This window comes from Schistocerca nitens, chromosome 10 (assembly GCF_023898315.1).
Source record: "Schistocerca nitens isolate TAMUIC-IGC-003100 chromosome 10, iqSchNite1.1, whole genome shotgun sequence".
In the NCBI taxonomy this organism is placed as follows: Eukaryota; Metazoa; Arthropoda; class Insecta; order Orthoptera; family Acrididae; genus Schistocerca; species Schistocerca nitens.
In genome coordinates this window covers 217606375-217624133 of record NC_064623.1, presented here as the reverse complement: position 1 = coordinate 217624133, position 17759 = coordinate 217606375, and the positions used below count along the sequence as shown (strand labels likewise).

The following is a 17759-nucleotide window of genomic DNA, read 5'->3' as shown; positions in this document are numbered from 1 at the left end:
TCCCCTTAATTGACGTCCAGTCGCCAAACGTAGAACGGAAAATGATGAAATGACTGGCGTGGAAGAGAATAAATCTCACCACTCCGTAAGAATCTTGGCGGAATTACGAAAGCGGACTAGAAGCTGCATCCTGCCCAGCCAGCCAGGCACCGCCTTCCAAACCAGAACCGTGCGCCAGCGCCTGGAGACACGGTATGCGCCACCCAGAATCTGTTACATCAGAGACACTCACCATCTGCCTCCGACGAGATTTTACACTACAGTTGGCATACCTGCTTCCCTCGAAATCCAACATCAGAGTGTCTCATAAGCTCCCTTTCTCTGCTTTCCCGATGCGTCCCGCAAAAGAAAACAGTCGGCTGGCCACTCCCACGCAAGAAGGGAAAGCTTGCAGCGTCAGTTAGATCTGTGTGTTCTGTTATTCAGAAGGACTTGAAACGCCACCGACAATTCTTTTCTTTCAAACGAGGGAAATGTCCGTGGGCTAGGGTTGCCAGCTCTCCCTCATTTCCCGGGTTTTCACGTATTTTGAACCTTTTTTTTCAGTCTCGCATATTTAACAACGTTTCTCCCGTATTGCATTCTAATGTATTACTGCATGCCTGACATGCAGTATTTTCCCCAATTACGTAACTTCGATTATCGAAGTACTCTGAGTGAAAGATCGAACTGTACCTTGACATCGTAGCAATAACGAACCTACTGCGCAGTGCATTAGTGTCCCTGCTGACATTAAATTAGTTTACAAGAATATACTCAAATATACGTGTATGTAAGTTTATGTTGGTATTTAGTGCTAGAACTGCTGCTTGGAACACCATTACGGGAACAAAAATTCCACTGGATTCAGCAAAGCTAAAAACTGAAATACTATAGCAAAATTCGACAGTGTAGTATTACATCCTGCATCGTATAACGTGTTAGCAATTTTCAGAAACCCTTATTTTACATTAGAAAGTCTGGCATTCCTACCCTGGCGGAGAAACGTGGTAGCCAACGCCCGCCTCGGTGGCGTTCGGTCACGACAATCTGGCTTAAAAAATTCGCACAACTGGTAGCTCTAAATGTGTACCCCACAATTAGACTTGCGCAGACGAGGGAGGGCGAGCCCAGACAGAGCGACTGCACCGTCAACCCTTACGCCACCCAACACGCAGTCAGTGTCCGTGTTCTGTGAGTCTCTTACTGCCCTTTCGTAAGAGAAAATACGGAGGAATAGTCGCCCATCCCTCGTGGCCACACCCTGGACACGAGAGACGCCCCCGCGCAGTGTGTGTGGGACCTCTCCACTCCTGGCTTGTGCTGGCCGGTGAATGAGTTCAAGCGAAATACGGTTTACTGACATTTATTAATGTACGATTAAAAAGGCTGCTTATAATCTGACGCTACTGCAATGCAAGCGATGATCGAAGGATTGCTGTGTTACCAAATCTACGGGTACCAGTCACTGAATGCTGGCACTATTTTGACTGGACCAGAGGTGGGATTCTTCCAACATATCGGTTAGGGGTCCTGAAGATGGCGTAATCCAGGGCTGAAACTCGTTGCCCACTGAAAATAACAACTAGAAACTTAGATGGCTGGAGGTGTTTCGACTTGACAGTTCAACATACTTATGTGGTTGAAGGTGGTTGACACAGTACTGCTTCTGCAAAAAGTGTACTAAGGAGTAAAAGGCAGCCAAAACAAGAAATGTGCGAATACCTTACTCTGCAGTTCAAGCGCCAACAAACAAACACACATGTGCACAGGATACGTTTATGTGCTTTGTACTGTTACCATCTCAGATGTAAATTATAATTCCCATCGATCGAACAGAGCAGCCACAGCTTGCGCTGTCTGCGTCCGCGCATTGTCGTGCAAAATGATGGGTGTGTTGCGAAGGAAGTTTCGCCGGTTCTTTCGCAAAGCTGGTCGCAGGTGATGCTAAAAAAAAAAAAAAAAAAAAAAAAAAAAAAAAAAAAAAAAAACCGAACAGTAATACTGTGCATAGACGGTCTGCCGTGGAGGAACGAAATGCGTTAGGATGACACCATCACAGTCGTAGTCCGCAGCTCGTCGTCTTGCGGTAGCGTTCTAGCTTCCCGCGCACGGGGTACCGAGTTCGATTCCCGGCGGGCCAGGGATTTTCTCTGCCTCGTGATGACTGAGTGTTGTGTGTCTTTCATCACCATTTCATCCCCATCGACACGGAAGTCACCGAAGTGGCGCCAACTCGAAAGCCTTGCACCAGGCGAACGGTCTACCCGACGGGAGGCCCTAGCCACACGGCATTTCCGTTTCCATCACAGTCGTACACGAGAATCACCATAACTTTAGACCAATCGATTCGCACCATCAACAGAACAGGATCTGCTAACGGTATACTACGCCTGCCACATCGCTTGCAAAGGATTCTACACAGAGCTGGTGACTACTTTGAAGGACAGTAACAGGTGCAGACATGTAACTCTTTTGTATCGGTTGTGAATAAATAGTTGCCACTATTTAAGTTCCAACACTCGTACTTTGCAGGCCTGGAGCAAACTGACTTTCGAGAAGGTATCAAGGCACTGGAACATCGTTGGACCAAGTGCATTAATCTACAAAGATACTACATCGTAAAATAAAAAAAGTTTCAGTCATGTAAGTACATTTTTTTCTATTCCGTTCTGAGAACTTTTCAAACCACCCTAGTACTTTTGTATCAGCGTTTCGTAGTGACAAGTGAGTCTTTACAGCGTAGAAGTGTAATTATGATTGAAAATGGAAGCTTTTTCCGTATGGTGCCGCATCATTTTGTAAAAAAAGAAAAAAAAACGTGTCATTGATGAAACCAAAGTTTCGGCCACGGTTGTAGTGGTCCTCTTCTGGGTCTGCTGGTGTATTGTTGCTGTCCGGAGTCAGTTGTATTTTTGTCTTGACTGCTCTGTTGATCGTGGCATTACGTTACAATTTTCAAAACGTTGGTATTATTGGTCTCATGAGGCGGAAGAAGCGGGAAACTTTATTGTAATGGTTTTCCTGATATGGAGGGAGTGTGCATCTGCTATTGGCTCTCTCATTGTGTGCCGTGATTAATCGTCAAAAGGGCTGTGGACTCCTCTCTCTTCTCATTCTGACATTCTGAACTCGCCGGTAGCGTCACGTCACACGGGTTACTGCTGAAGCCTGTGGGGGTCTAAGGGCGGGCAGCCAAGACGGGACAGACTTACTCCATTCTCCCTAGTCATGTTGTTAGGTTGTTTCCGTTCTTCAGTGGCCTCTCTAACCTTCCGTTTCACTATTCCAGGATGCTAGGCAAGTGCGCAGGTTTCGAAGAATTCTATTTCCTTGCCGCAGTCTTTATGGTGTTCGGCCACTGAAGATTTGTCGCGCTGCCCGAGTCGAAGGCAGCGCTCGTGCTCCCGCAGGGGCGTTGATACCGGCCCGCCGGTCACGCCCGTGTATACTCCTCCACACCCACAATCCACCTCCCACCCGCCTACAATGTGCACAGGATCTTTGGAGGTGGACATTAATATGAAGGCACCAAAAACAAGACACATTACTGTGCCTAATACGGTCCAGGAAAACCGTTGGCATTCAAAACAGCTTCCAGTCGTCTCGGAGTGGATAAATACTGTCCTGCGTGGTTTTCTGGGGACTCTCGCACCATTCTCCCTTCAAGATCAGGTAGCGATGATAAGAGGTCGATACAGTCACGTGTCCCCCTCCTGTACCATTGCCCAGGAGTAGAATATTCAAAGGTGCTCAAAGTGGTGACCCTGGACACCGATACACTGGTGCACTCGTTGAATGAAAGAATTATATACCGCTTCCAGTGTTGCCTGCTGAAAAGAATTACAAGCAAGCACGATACATTTCTGCATGTCCTCTGGAGTTGTTGGAATATCGCGATAGACAACGTCTTTAATGTATCCCCAAAGAAAAAAGTCCAGAGATTTAAATCAGGATATCTAGCAAGCCAAGTTACTGTTCGTCCTCGACCAGTCCATCTGACAGGATACCTGCGGTTCAGAACACGACGTGCACGCAAGGCATTATGTGCTGGACATCCATCTTGACCGAGCGAGGTGGCGCAGTGGTTAGACACTGGACTCGCATTCGGGAGGACGACGGTTCAATCCCGCGTCCGGCCGTCCTGATTTAGGTTTTCCGTGATTTCCCTAAATCGCTCCAGGCAAATGCCGGGATGGTTCCTTTCAAAGGGCACGGCCGACTTCCTTCCCCGTCCTTCCCTAATCCGATGAGACCGATGACCTCGCTGTCTGGTCTCCTTCCCCGAAACAACCAACATCCATCTTGTTGATAGCACGTAAGCATTCTGGTTCTTAGCGGCGCTTTATCCAGAAGAGGAGGAATTCGTTTGAGGAAGTTAGCATATGCTGTGCCGTTTGTACTACCATTGATGAAATAAGGGCCAGTAATTGTAGTACCAAGCATCCCACACCAGACGTTAACTCTCCATTGACGCTGATGTTCCACCTGTCTAAGGCAACGCGGGTTGTCGCTGGACCAGTAATGCATGTTCCTTCTATTTACCGATCCTTTATTTGAGAAGGAACATTCATCGGTAAATAGAACATCGGAGAAGAAGTTTGGATTGGCGAGGATTTACTGCTGTGCCCACTGACAGAACTTTACACGATTCTGGAAATCATTCCCATGCAATTCTTGATGTAGATGTGCATGGTAAGGATAGAATCGGTGATGTTTAAGAATAAGATGTACACTTGTTTTAGGAATGCCAATCTCGTGTTCAATCTGTCGTGTGCTCACATGTGCATTCACAGCAACGGAAGCGAGAACAGTAACTTCGGCAGCTTTGTCTGTGCGAGTGTTATGACGATTGCGTTGTCGTGGGTTGAAACTTCCCGTTTCCTGAAGCGTCGCAACTAGACGAGAAAACACCCGTCGGGAAGGTGGTTCCTTGTCAGGATATCGCTCTCTGTACTGTCCCGCTGCCCTCTTAGAATTTCACCTACCTTCAACAACAATAAAAGTAACGTTATGTCGACGCAGTTTGTAGGAAGGACTGCCTTTATTGTATGTCTACTCTACACAACAGTATTTAAAAGGACTAAACTACTGTACTAAATGTACCTGTACATAGGAAAACAGTATTGCAATTACTGTTCTGCCAACTTACGTTCCCCATAAATGAGTAGCATTTCTACCTTCTCTTCGTTGGTGTATATTCTGCTCATACAACTCTTCAATTGACGATGGTTGACGGAATGACGGGTGTGCATTCTACTTATCTTTAGGTTTGTCCTCTGCCAACGTCAGCACGTGGATGTGTTCCATTACCCCGGGTACCTCCACTAAGCGCTGGAAGCGTCAACGTCAGTGTTGTGTTATGTAATTAAAACGTTGTGTTTCAGTGAATGGTACACTGTGATACATTTTTGTATAGGTCTTTAGGACAGGAAATGAATTACCGAATAAAAAATGCTGGGTGCCATTTAAAAAAGTCATACCGCTGTTCATATCTTTGAAAAAAAGCTACAACGAAAGCAATCACGCTGATTGATGATTGATGTCCCCCTGACGGCTAAAGAACATTTTCTTGAAACATTTTGTAATTTGCATCCGGACCAACAGTTATTTAGGGTGGTCAAGATAAATGGGACAGGCTGTATATATAATCACAAAAAATCTGCTGAAAAATTAATATTCTGATACCTTGCCATATAAAATTTTTCAAATTTTACATTCTAATTTGGAATCTTATCCCTAGATTATACAGTTGATCATATCAGCATGACACATCCTTTCTTTCTGTTCCGAGTCCGTTTTACATTACGTTATCGAACAGCACGTGTCGGACAACCTTTTGCTGGCGTGGGTGCTTGCTCAGATAATTGTCCTTAAAGGACAAATTATCTCGGCGGGACAGTGACGCCGCCATCGCGACCTTGGGGGGGGGGCCCATTTTTTTTTTATCAGTTGCTGACCCTCGAATCATGAAACGACGCAGTCATGTTTTCGATTCATGAGGTGACCACGCGAGATGCCACAGTTCACAACACAAAACCAATCCTGGACGAAGCATGCGGTGCAGATAGGGGCCCTGTGTTCTGTGACCGCAGCGTGACGATTGTGGAACAAACAATGTACTATGAGACCGAGCTGGTCAGCGAAAATGGTCACATAATCTTTGGCCAGTAATGCGACCTTGCAGAGTAACATTGGCGCCCGTGCTATGTCCAGATAAGGCTGCCCCAAATCATCACTGGATTCCTTCCCAGTTTCACACTCGGCCACAAACAGGACTCATCCGACCAAATTACATCCTCCCATTGCTCCATACTCCAGGTTTAATGGCTCCAGCACCACGCTTTTATGTTCTGGGCATTTACATCCCTGATGGGTGCTTTTGGAATTCCAGGTCACCCTCCAGTTCCCTGCCTATGGAGTCCCCTTGGTATTGTTTTGTGCTTTCTGGATTCGCGAGCGCGAAATTCAATTCTGGACTGACTTTTGCAGCTGCCATCCTCTAATTTTCCGCCACAGCTCTCTTCAATGACAGCTTATCACGATCTCTCAACACACACTTCCGTCCACGTTGTGACTTAGCGGATGGTGTTCTTCCGCTTTCCCTGTATGCGCCATAAATCTGGTGCCTCTTGAAGCAGCAAATACTTCTGGTGCTTCGGTTGCAGAAGCATCCACCATACGAGCAGCAACGTTCGAAAGCAGTTAACTCCGGCACGATGCACTCACAACAACACACGACGCTGCTCTGACCTCGACTGATATTTGCAACGTATTGAGGACGTTGCTCAAACACTGTGCGTGGTCAAACCTTCAGGCTTGGTAGCACTTGCATTTGTATTGAAGTATGCTCTCTCGCTGTTTTTTGTTCAACCCCTGTATCTTGTCCCTTATTGAGTGTAGCACAGCCTGGATCTTGCGGATGCAGTGGAAAAACGGTGTGGACAGCAACCTGCGATGGCATTTTCCAATTCAATCAGTGACATTCTTCAGACACCGCAAGCGCGCTACTGGCTGCACTTTGTCGACGCCCTGTCTACCTTCCGTTCTCTTACTCGTTTCCGCGGCTGTGCGGATCGATATTGGGTCTCACCTGTTCGCCGCGAACGTGGCTTACTCTCTCTTAGGCTCCGGTCTTACAATGGCACCACTACTTACACGCTTCTCGCACATAGAGAATGCGTAACTTCTTTGGCGCTGGGTGGTGGTGGAATTCGGCGTCTAAATATCTATTATCCTAATGTGTAGCCTTCCGATAAATTGTGTGCCCTGGCGTGCCATCTAGATATGTGCTCTACCAAAACTAAGGTTCCGTAGTTTTGGTACAGTACATAAATGACCTGCTCAATGATAGAATCACAGGTAGCACTGTTCGCATTCGTAGGGAAAGAACCATAATTGAATGTAAGAGAGAAACTTGGAACCGGCGATTGTGTCTCTTGTTTCTTTGTTTTGCACATAATTAGAACTGCATGTCTTTCACCGTTAGCCCACTGCGTGATGATGATTCCCCACCTGCAGAAGTTCGGCCGCAGAGTTGCATGCATTTCCAGTTGACGCGACATTCAGCGAATTGTTTGACGACGACGATGAACTGCTGAAGAGGACGACACAACACCTATTCCGGACACGGCCAGGAATCCAAGTCGGATCCACTGCACGGCAGTCAGACGCAAGCAGCAAAAATTAGCTGATCGCGGAACTTCTCCGTTTTTATGTAAACTAAGAAATTACTTTTCATGCAAGTGGCCAAGCGGTTCTAGGCGCTTCAGTGTGGGACCGCGCTGCTGCTACGGTCGCAGGTTCGAATCCTGCCTCGGGCATAGATGTGTGTGATGTCCGTAGGTTAGTTAGGTTTAAGTAGTTCTAAGTTCTAGGGGACTGATGACCTCAGATGTTAAGTCCCATAGTGCTCAGAGCCATTTGAACCATTTTTTTTTCATGCAACTGCAGTTTATATCCACAAACATAAAAAGATCTACACACATCAAAAAAAAGTTTTGCATCACCCCGGTTCCCAGAACTCCAGAAGACAGACGTTGGCTGTGGATATTGTATCACAGACCAGTCTCTTTCACTGTTCACAGATGTCGCTAAACCCGCCCAAAGATGTAAACAACGATGCATGAGCAGCGCCTATTAGACGCAGGGGATCCGACAGCCCATCAGTTCCAGTCATTCGACCAGGAAGGAGGTACACGGCTCCTGTTTAGTTCAACCATGTCTAGAACACCAATAACGCGCTTCGATCGCGTCAGCCAGGAAGGGCTCTCAACAAGGGAAGTGTCCAGGCGTCTCGTAGTGAACCAAAGCGACGTTTTTCGGATATGGAGGAGATACAGAGAGACAGGAATTGTCGATGACGTGCCTCAGTCAGGCCGCCCAAGGGCTACTACTGCAATGGATGACCGCTACCTACGGATTATGACTCGGAGGAATCCTGAAAGCAACGCAACCATGCTGAATAATGCTTTTCGTGCAGCCACAGGACGTCGTGTTATGACTCAAACTGTGCCAATAGGCTGCATGATGGGCAACTTCACTCTTCAAGTCCATGGCGAGGTACATCTTTGCAACCAGGATACCATGCATCTGCTCAGTAAGCCCAACAACATGACGAAAGGACCGCTTAGGATTGGCACCACATCCTATTCACCGACGAGTGCCGCATGTGCTTTCAACCAGACAATCGTCGGAGACGTGTTTGGAGGCAACTCGGACAGGCTGAACGCCTTAGACACACTGTCCAGCGAGAGCAGCAAGGTGGAGGTTGCCTGGTGTTGTGGGTGGCATTATGTGGGGCCGACGTGCGCCGCTGGTGGTCATGGAAGGCGCGATACGTGAATGCCATCCTCCGACCGATAGTGCAACCATATCGGCAGCATATTGGCGAGGCGTTCGTCTTCACGGACTACAATTTGCGCTCCTATGCACATCTTGTGAATGAATTCCTTCAGGATAACGACATAGCTCGACTAGAGTGGCCAACATGTTCTCCAGACATGAACCCCATCGAATGTGCTTGGATAGATTGGAAAGCAACGTTTATGGACGACGTGACCCACCAACCACTCTGAGGGATGTACGCCGAATCGCCGTTGAGGAGTGGGACAATCTGGCCCAGCAGTGCCTTGACGAACTTGTGGACAGTATGCCACGACGAATACAGGCATACAGGAATGCAAGAGGACGTGCTACTGTGTATTAGAGGTACCTGTGTGTACAGAAATCTGGACCACCACCTCTGAAGCTCTCGCTGTATGGTGATACAACATGCAATGTGTGTTATCATGAGGAATAAAAAGAGCGGAAATGATGTTTATGTTGATCCCCGTTTCAGTTTTCTGCACAGGCTCAGGAACCCGCGGGACCGAGATGATGCAAAACTATTATTGATGTGTGTATATAATTCGAACTGTTATTTTGTACTGAATGGAACGTCCTTCCCTATGATTAAAGGCAGGTGTTTCACGTTATTACTGTCAAGTGCGAAAGTTGTTTGTGAATAACAGAAAAATGTTTTATATTAGCTCAAAGAAGTACGAATTAATGTTTGATAGGTTTTCGTTTACTACTTTTTTTTTTTAGGAAACTGCGTTTTCTAGCGCTACATGATATACCTATATAGCTTTTATTATTTTTCCTACAACATCTCTCAGTGTCACGTTACAAATCGACAATTTTCGAATAAAGCCTGAATTAAACATTCACAGTTTCAAGTTTTCCATTAATTCTACTTATTTTCACGTTACAGATAGGAAGAAAATTGTGCAGAACAAAAATTGTTCTTAGGCTACGTGGCCCTTTACATATGCCCACTCAGTCTGTAGACAGTTGAATTTGGTACGAGACCGTGTAAAGCAGCTATAGAAATGAGGTAACCCCTTACAGATATACAACACATATAATGTATGAATAATATGGTTACGATCTTAACTGACCACGGCTATTATGAAACTACCGTTTTCTTATGACAGCCAACGATAGCCTATGGTAGTCTTACAGCTCCGTTATCCTATATACTTCTGTGTCTAGGGCTGCTTCGAACGTGAACCGGACCTTCTCGTGCATTTCGTTCAAGTATTCGTGAAACCTGTGTAATTTCACCTCACCAAGGGGCCATACAGCGAAGGGGTGGCCCACGTATGTGAACTAGCAGCGTGGGTATAGAGAAGCAGAACAAAGTGCCGTTGTCTCGAAGGCCACCACGAAGATGTCGGCTGCTAACAGGAGTAGGAGGGAACCCACTGCTACACCGGCAGTCTGCTCGTAGTATTTTCCTTGTGATTCGAAATACGCTGACGGCAAACATAAACCAGGTCTCATATGTGTGTCACATCATGCTCTCGTAGGATACAGTTTCGTCTACTGGCAGGCTTGTGGATAGTCACTTTACGTCGAAACTGACCATGATGACTGATACTCGCTATCGAAGTCTACGAAATTAAATAGTTATGACTTATTTGAGTTGCTATCCCAGTTACCTTCTGTCCGTAAAAATACCTGCACAACAGTAAAAACAAGGTGTGTAATATGCAGTCACCAGAAAGTGCAACACAGAACAGGGAGCAGTGTAACAAGTCTGAGATGCATAAATACGGCGATGAGAGAACAGCTGAGCGTATAGTGTTGTTCCGCTCTTGCATTGCATTCACTGAACATATACACTAGGTAAATACTGGCCAATTCTCCATCAGGAAATCTACCCATACTACTGTGCACCGCTGCTACCAACTAACAATGCCGCAAAACCAAACCCGAGACACATATATAGAACAAGAATTCAAACAAAAGTAATAATGAAACTTCCTGGCAGATTAAAACTGTGTGCCGGACCGAGACTCGAACTCGGGACCTTTGCCTTTCGCGGGCAAGTGCTCTACCAACTGAGCTACCCAAGCACGACTCACGCCCCATCCTCGCAGCTTTACTTCTGCCAGTATCTCGCCTCCTACCTTCCAAGCTTTCGAGTCTCGATCCGGCACACAGTTTTAATCTGCCAGGAAGTTTCATATCAGCGTACACTCCGCTGCAGAGTGAACTGAAAAGTAGTAATATTTGTTGTCTGTTTTTTCGGATGTGACCGAAAGAACAGACACCATTTTTGATCCCGCACCCACTCTGAATCAACACATGAAGGGACTAATGCCAGAGGGGAAACCACTGGGGAAAATTAAAAATTAGTGCCGGACCGGGATTCGAACCGAGGTCTCCTGCTTACTAGGCAGATACGCCGCGATTGCACCATCCAGACACAGTGATCATGACAACTGCACGGGTAACTCAAATTCTCAACTTATCCACACACTACTTATGTGGTAACACACAATTAGTTGAGGACGACCAATTGATCACTTCAGTGTGGATGTGCACAATCCTTGACTGTTACGGAAATCGGCGATATGCCGCGAGTTATGAGAATAATGGGCAAGGGGCGCTACATCACTAGTGTGTTGAGTCGAAAATTCGGGTCTGCCAGGTGGTATGCTACGCAACTGCGGTGATCACTGTGCCCGGATGGCGCAGTGGCAGCGTATGCGCTCATTAAGTGCCGCACGCCAGCTCAGCGTGTTCGGTCAGAGGTTTAGCTGCCCTCTGTAAAACAAACTGAGTGAATTGATCAACACTGACCTTCAAGGGGTGTCAGGGGACGTACGCAGCGAACAAATGCAAAGAACAATATAGAACAAACAAAATGAGATCACAAAAAAAGTAAGCAGGAAACCTAGGTTCGAATCCCCGTTGAGCAAAGATTTTCGACTTTCCCCATTGATTGAAATGAATGCCTACTGGCGAACAATATCATTAACTCCTTTGTGTCTGTACATGTAATTACTCTGTAATGAGGTACAGGTGACCACGGGTTCCGAAGTGCTCGGATAATATCCTCGAACAACTTTCGAAGTTTTGTCAGTGAACTTCGGATGCTCCAGTATGTTGTTGTTGTGGTCTTCAGTCCTGAGACTGGTTTGATGCAGCTCTCCATGCTACTCTATCCTGTGCAAGCTTCTTCATCTTCCAGTACCTACTGCAACCTACATCCTTCTGAATCTGCTTAGTGTATTCATCTCTTTGTCTCCCTCTACTATTTTTACCCTCCACGCTGCCCTCCAATGCTAAATTTGTGATCCCTTGATGCCTCAAAACATGTCCTACCAACCGAACCCTTCTTCTAGTCAAGTTGTGCCACAAGCTTCTCTTCTCCCCAATCCTATTCAATACCTCCTCATTAGTTACGTGATCTACCCACGTTATCTTCAGCATTCTTCTGTAGCACCACATTTCGAAAGCTTCTATTCTCTTCTTGTCCAAACTGGTTATCGTCCATGTTTCACTTCCATACATGGCTACACTCCATACAAATACTTTCAGAAACGACTTGCTGACACTTAAATCTATACTCGATGTTAACAAATTTCTCTTCTTCAGAAATGATTTCCTTGCCATTGCCAGTCTACATTTTATATCCTCTCTACTTCATCAGTTATTTTACTCCCTAAATAGCAAAACTCCTTTACTACTTTAAGTGTCATTTCCTAATCTAATCCCCTCAGCATCACCCGATTTAATTTGACTACTATCCTCGTTTTGCTTTTGTATATAGGTTGGAAACCCCTTCGTCCCATTTTTTCTGGGAGCTGACTGAAGAGAACCAAGAACTCTGAATAAAAGTAAGATATCTCTCGTTCCGTCCGAAGTCACCGACCGCCGTGTCATCCTCCGACCACAGGCGTCACTCGATGAGGATTTGGAGGGCCATGAGCTCAGCATGGCGCTCTCTCGGCCGTTGTCAGCTTTCATGACCGGAGCCGCTACTTCTCAATCGAGCCGCTCCTCGATCTACCTCACAGTGGTCGAATACACCACGTTTCCAACAGCGCTCGGCAAACCGAACGATAATCCACCCAAACGCTAGCCAGGCCCGACAGCGCTTAACTTCGGCGATCCGACAGGAACAACCGTTATTACTGCGGCAAGGCCATTGGTAAAAATAAGAAACAGAGGGCGCTAACTAGCCCGCCCTACCCAAATGCCCAAAATAAAATTTAAAAGAAGAGACGTGCAAATCCGTCATGACGCTATAGCTAACCGACAGAATAGAGCAGTTGTCGGTAACACTGTGTCGTTCAACCTCATAAAAATATTTCTGAACGTACCCCCACGTCATTCTATTAAATCTGGCCATGTTTTCGACAGTCTAAACCCTGAGAAAGGCGGCTGCTACAGGGCTGAAACGTCGGATATTTTAGTAAGTTTCCATTAATTTACGTCTATGGTCAAAAACTTTTTGTTGACAGATTACCGGTTTCGGTCTATAATGACCATAATCAGATCTGTTTTATGAAAACAAAGTCCTAATGTACTGCAGCCATAGTGGCATCGTCAAATGTTAATTGCCACTATGGCTGCAGTACGTTAGGACTTTGTTTTTATAAAACAGATCTGATGATGGTCATTATAGACCGAAACCGGTAATCTGCTAACAAAAAGTTTGTGACCATAGACGTAAATTAAAGGAAACTTACTATATTGAAAGGAGGATATAAGATGAACGTCAACAAAAGTAAAACGAGGATAATGGAATGTAGTCGAATTAAGTCGGGTGTTGCTGAGGGAATTAGATTAGGAAATGAGACACTTAAAGTAGTAAAGGAGTTTTGCTATTTGGGGAGCAAAATAACTGATGGTGGTCGAAGTAGAGAGGATATAAAATGTAGACTGGCAATGGCAAGGAAAGCGTATCTGAAGAAGAGAAATTTGTTAACATCGACTATAGATTTGTCAGGAAGTCGTTTCTGAAAGTTTTTGTATGGAGTGTAGCCATGTATGGAAGTGAAACATGGACGATGAATAGTTTGGACAAGAAGAGAATAGAAGCTTTCGATATGTGGTGCTACAGAAGAATGTTGAAGATTAGGTGGGTAGATTACGTAACTAATGAGGAGGTATTGAATAGGATTGGGCAGAAGAGAAGTTCGTGACCCAACTTGACTAGAAGAAGGGATCGGTTGGTAGGACATGTCCTGAGGCATCAAGGGATCACAAATTTAGCATTGGAGGGCAGCGTGGAGGGTAAAAATCGTAGAGGGAGACCAAGAGATGAATACACTAAGCAGATTCAGAAGGATGTAGGTTGCAGTAGGTACTGGGAGATGAAGGATCTTGCACAGGATAGAGTAGCATGGAGAGCTGCATCAAAGCAGTCTCAGGACTGAAGACCACAACAACAACAACTATATATACGAGTCACTGTTTTATTCGCGACACTCAGCTTGAAACCGGCCGCGGAAGCCTACGCTCTCGTAGCGTGGCGTGCGTACCTCCAGCAGGTGGAGCCTCCTGGCTACGCCCACGACGACCAGCCCCTGCTGCACCAGCTCCTTGGCGACGGCGCGTCCGATGCCCGCCGAGGCGCCAGTCACTAGAGCGACCTTGCCTCGCCAGCGGTCCATAGCACACTGGCGGCGCCGGCCGCCGCGCCAACAGGTCGATGTTCGAGCGCGCCGCGCGGGGCACGGCGCATGCGCACAGGCCGCTGGGGGCACGGCGCATGCGCCGTTTGCCACACGCTGCAGATAAGATTGGCGCTCTACTGTGTCGGCGGCGGGGCCACGGCGCATGCGCGGATGGTGTCGTGTGGCAGGCTAAGGGACTGGCGCCATTTATAAACGTCTCTTCCGATGTATTTCAATTTTCTAAAAATAAACTTGATACATCATATATTTCCTGATTGGTACAATTATTAGAATGGGAAAGAAAATTGAGGATCCGTTAGAGGACGACCACTTGGCTCTTCTTTTCTTTTAGTGCTCAACCCTGAGGTTGGTTTGCAGCAGAGCACCATTCCTCTCTTCTGTCTGCCTTCCTCTTCATTTCCACGTATGCGTTACATCCAACGTCACTCATGATCTGTTGCATGTATGATATCCTCGATCACCCCCGCCGATTCCTTCCCTCAGTAGCTCCTTCTGCTATTGTGTCAATGATGTTGTTGTGTCGTAGGATGTTTTTTTTTTTTTTATTTATTTATTGTTCCGTGGGACCAAATTAAGGAGAAATCTCCATGGTCATGGAACGAGTCAATACATGAAATTATAACACGATATTAGAAACAGATAAAATGAAATATAGAAAAAAAAAACATATTCAGGTGACAAGTCATAAGTTTAAATGAAGACAATCAACAATGTAACACTGGAATTTGCTTAATTTTTTAGCTCTTCCAGGAGCTCCTCGACAGAATAGAAGGAGTGAGCCATGAGGAAACTCTTCAGTTTAGACTTAAAAGAGTTTGGGCTACTGCTAAGATTTTTGAGTTCTTGTGGTAGCTTATTGAAAATGGATGCAGCAGAATACTGCACTCCTTTCTGCACAAGAGTCAAGGAACTGCATTCTACATGCAGATTTGATTTCTGCCTAGTATTAACTGAGTGAAAGCTGCTAACTCTTGGGAATAGGCTAATATTGCTAACAACAAACGACATTAAAGAAAATATATACTGTGAGGGCAATGTCAGAATTCCCAGATTTTTGAATAGGGGTCGACAAGAGGTTCTCGAACTTACACCACATATAGATCTAACAGCCCGTTTTTGAGCCAAAAATACCCTTTTTGAATCAGAAGAATTACCCCAAAAAATAATACCATACGACATAAGCGTATGAAAATATGCGAAGTAGACTACTTTTCGTGTTGAAGTGTCACTTATTTCAGATACTGTTCTAATGGTAAATAAAGCAGCATTTAGTTTCTGAACAAGATCCTGAACATGGGCTTTCCACAACAGCTTACTATCTATCCGTACGCCTAGGAACTTGAACTGTTCCGTCTCGCTTATAACATGCCCATTCTGTCTGATTAAAATGTCAGTTCTTGTTGAATTGTGAGTTAGAAACTGTAAAAACTGAGTCTTACTGTGATTTAGCATCAAATTATTTTCCACAAGCCACGAACTTATTTCATGAACTAAATTATTTGTTACTGTTTCAATATTACACACAAGATCCTTCAATATCAAGCTGGTGTCATCAGCAAACAGAAATATTTTTGAATCACCTGTAATACTAGAAGGCATATCATTTATATAAATAAGAAACAGCAGTGGCCCCAGCACCGACCCTTGGGGAACGCCCCACTTAACAGTGCCCCATTGGGACTGAACATCACTACCACTCTCAATATTGCGGAGAATTACCCTCTGCTTTCTGTTCTTAAAGTAAGAGGCGAACCAATTGTAAGCTACTCCCCTTACTCCATAATGGTCCAACTTCTGCAGTAATATTTTGTGGTCAACACAGTCAAAAGCCTTCGTTAAATCAAAGAAAACACCTAGCGTTCGCAACCTTTTATTTAATCCGTCGAGAACCTCACAGAGAAAAGAGAATATAGCATTTTCAGTTGTTAAACCATTTCTAAAACCAAACTGAACATTTGACAGCAAATTATGTGAATTTAAATGCTCCAGTAACCTTGTATATACAACCTTCTCGATAACTTTAGCAAACACCGATGGCATAGAAATAGGTCTAAAATTGTCAACATTATCAATGTCTCCCTTTTTATAAAGTGGCTTCACTACCGAGTATTTTAATCGATCAGGAAACCGACCACTCCTAAAGGAAAAGTTACAGATATGGCTAAGTACTGGGCTAACATACATAGAACAATACTTCAGTATTCTGCTAGATACCCCGTCATATCCATGAGAGTTCTTGGTCTTTAGTGATTTAATTATTAACTCAATCTCCCTCTTGTCAGTATCATGGAGGAGCATTTCAGGTAACAGTCTCGGAACACTTTTTTCTAAGAGCGCTATATGATTCCCTGTTGGAATTAGGTTTCTATTTAGTTCACCTGCTATATTCAGAAAGTGATTATTAAATACTGTACATATATGCGACGTATCAGTAACACGGACATTCCCACTACGCACTGATTCTATATCCTCGACCTGTCTCTGCAGACCAGCAACTTCCTTTACGACTGACCATATGGTTTTAATTTTATCCTGAGACTTAGCTATTCTATCTGCATACCACATACTTTTTGCCTTCCTAATAACATTTTTAAGCACCTTACAATACTGTTTGTAATGGGCTGCTGCATTTAGATTTTGACTGTTTCTAACGTTTTGATATAATTGCCACTTTGTTCTACAAGATATTCTTATCCCTCTAGTCAGCCACCCAGGCTGCCTGTTTGTGCTAGTACCCTGTTTTAAACGTTGTAACGGAAAGCAACTTTCAAAGAGCATGAGAAAGGTCTTTAGAAAAGCATTATATTTATCGTTTACTGTCTCAGCGCTATAAACATCTTGCCACCCTTGTTCCTTTATAAGGTTTACAAAGGTCTCTACAGCAACCGGATCAGCTTTCCTGAACAGCTGATGACTATATTTAACACGAGTTGCAGCATAAAAATCTTTTAAAGTTAAAATTTGCGCATCATGATCTGAAAGGCCATTCACCTTTTTTCTAACAGAATGCCCTTCTAGTAATGAGGAATGAACAAAAATGTTGTCTATGGTTGTTCTACTGTTCCCTTGCACTCTCGTTGGAAAGAATACGGTTTGCATAAGATTATATGAATTAAAGAGGTCTACCAGCATCCTCTTCCTTGCACAATCACTTATACAATTAATATTGAAGTCACCACATATAACTAACTTTTTGTATTTCCTATAAAGTGAACCAAGAACCTCCTCTAGCTTTAGCAAAAATGCTGTGAAATCGGAGTCTGGGGATCTATAAATAACAACAGTTACAAGTTTAACTCCGTT

General features: G+C 44.9%; 1 protein-coding gene across 1 annotated transcript in view; it reads right to left on the bottom strand.

The window, feature by feature from the left end:
• The window catches only part of LOC126210011 (farnesol dehydrogenase-like), a 180764-nt gene extending 166332 nt beyond the window's left edge, over window positions 1–14432 (bottom strand). The window contains exon 1 of the mRNA XM_049939116.1: window positions 14301–14432. Coding sequence (XP_049795073.1) covers window positions 14301–14432 — 132 coding nt within the window. The remainder of the gene's footprint in view (window positions 1–14300) is intronic.
• Window positions 14433–17759: the final 3327 nt, after the last annotated feature.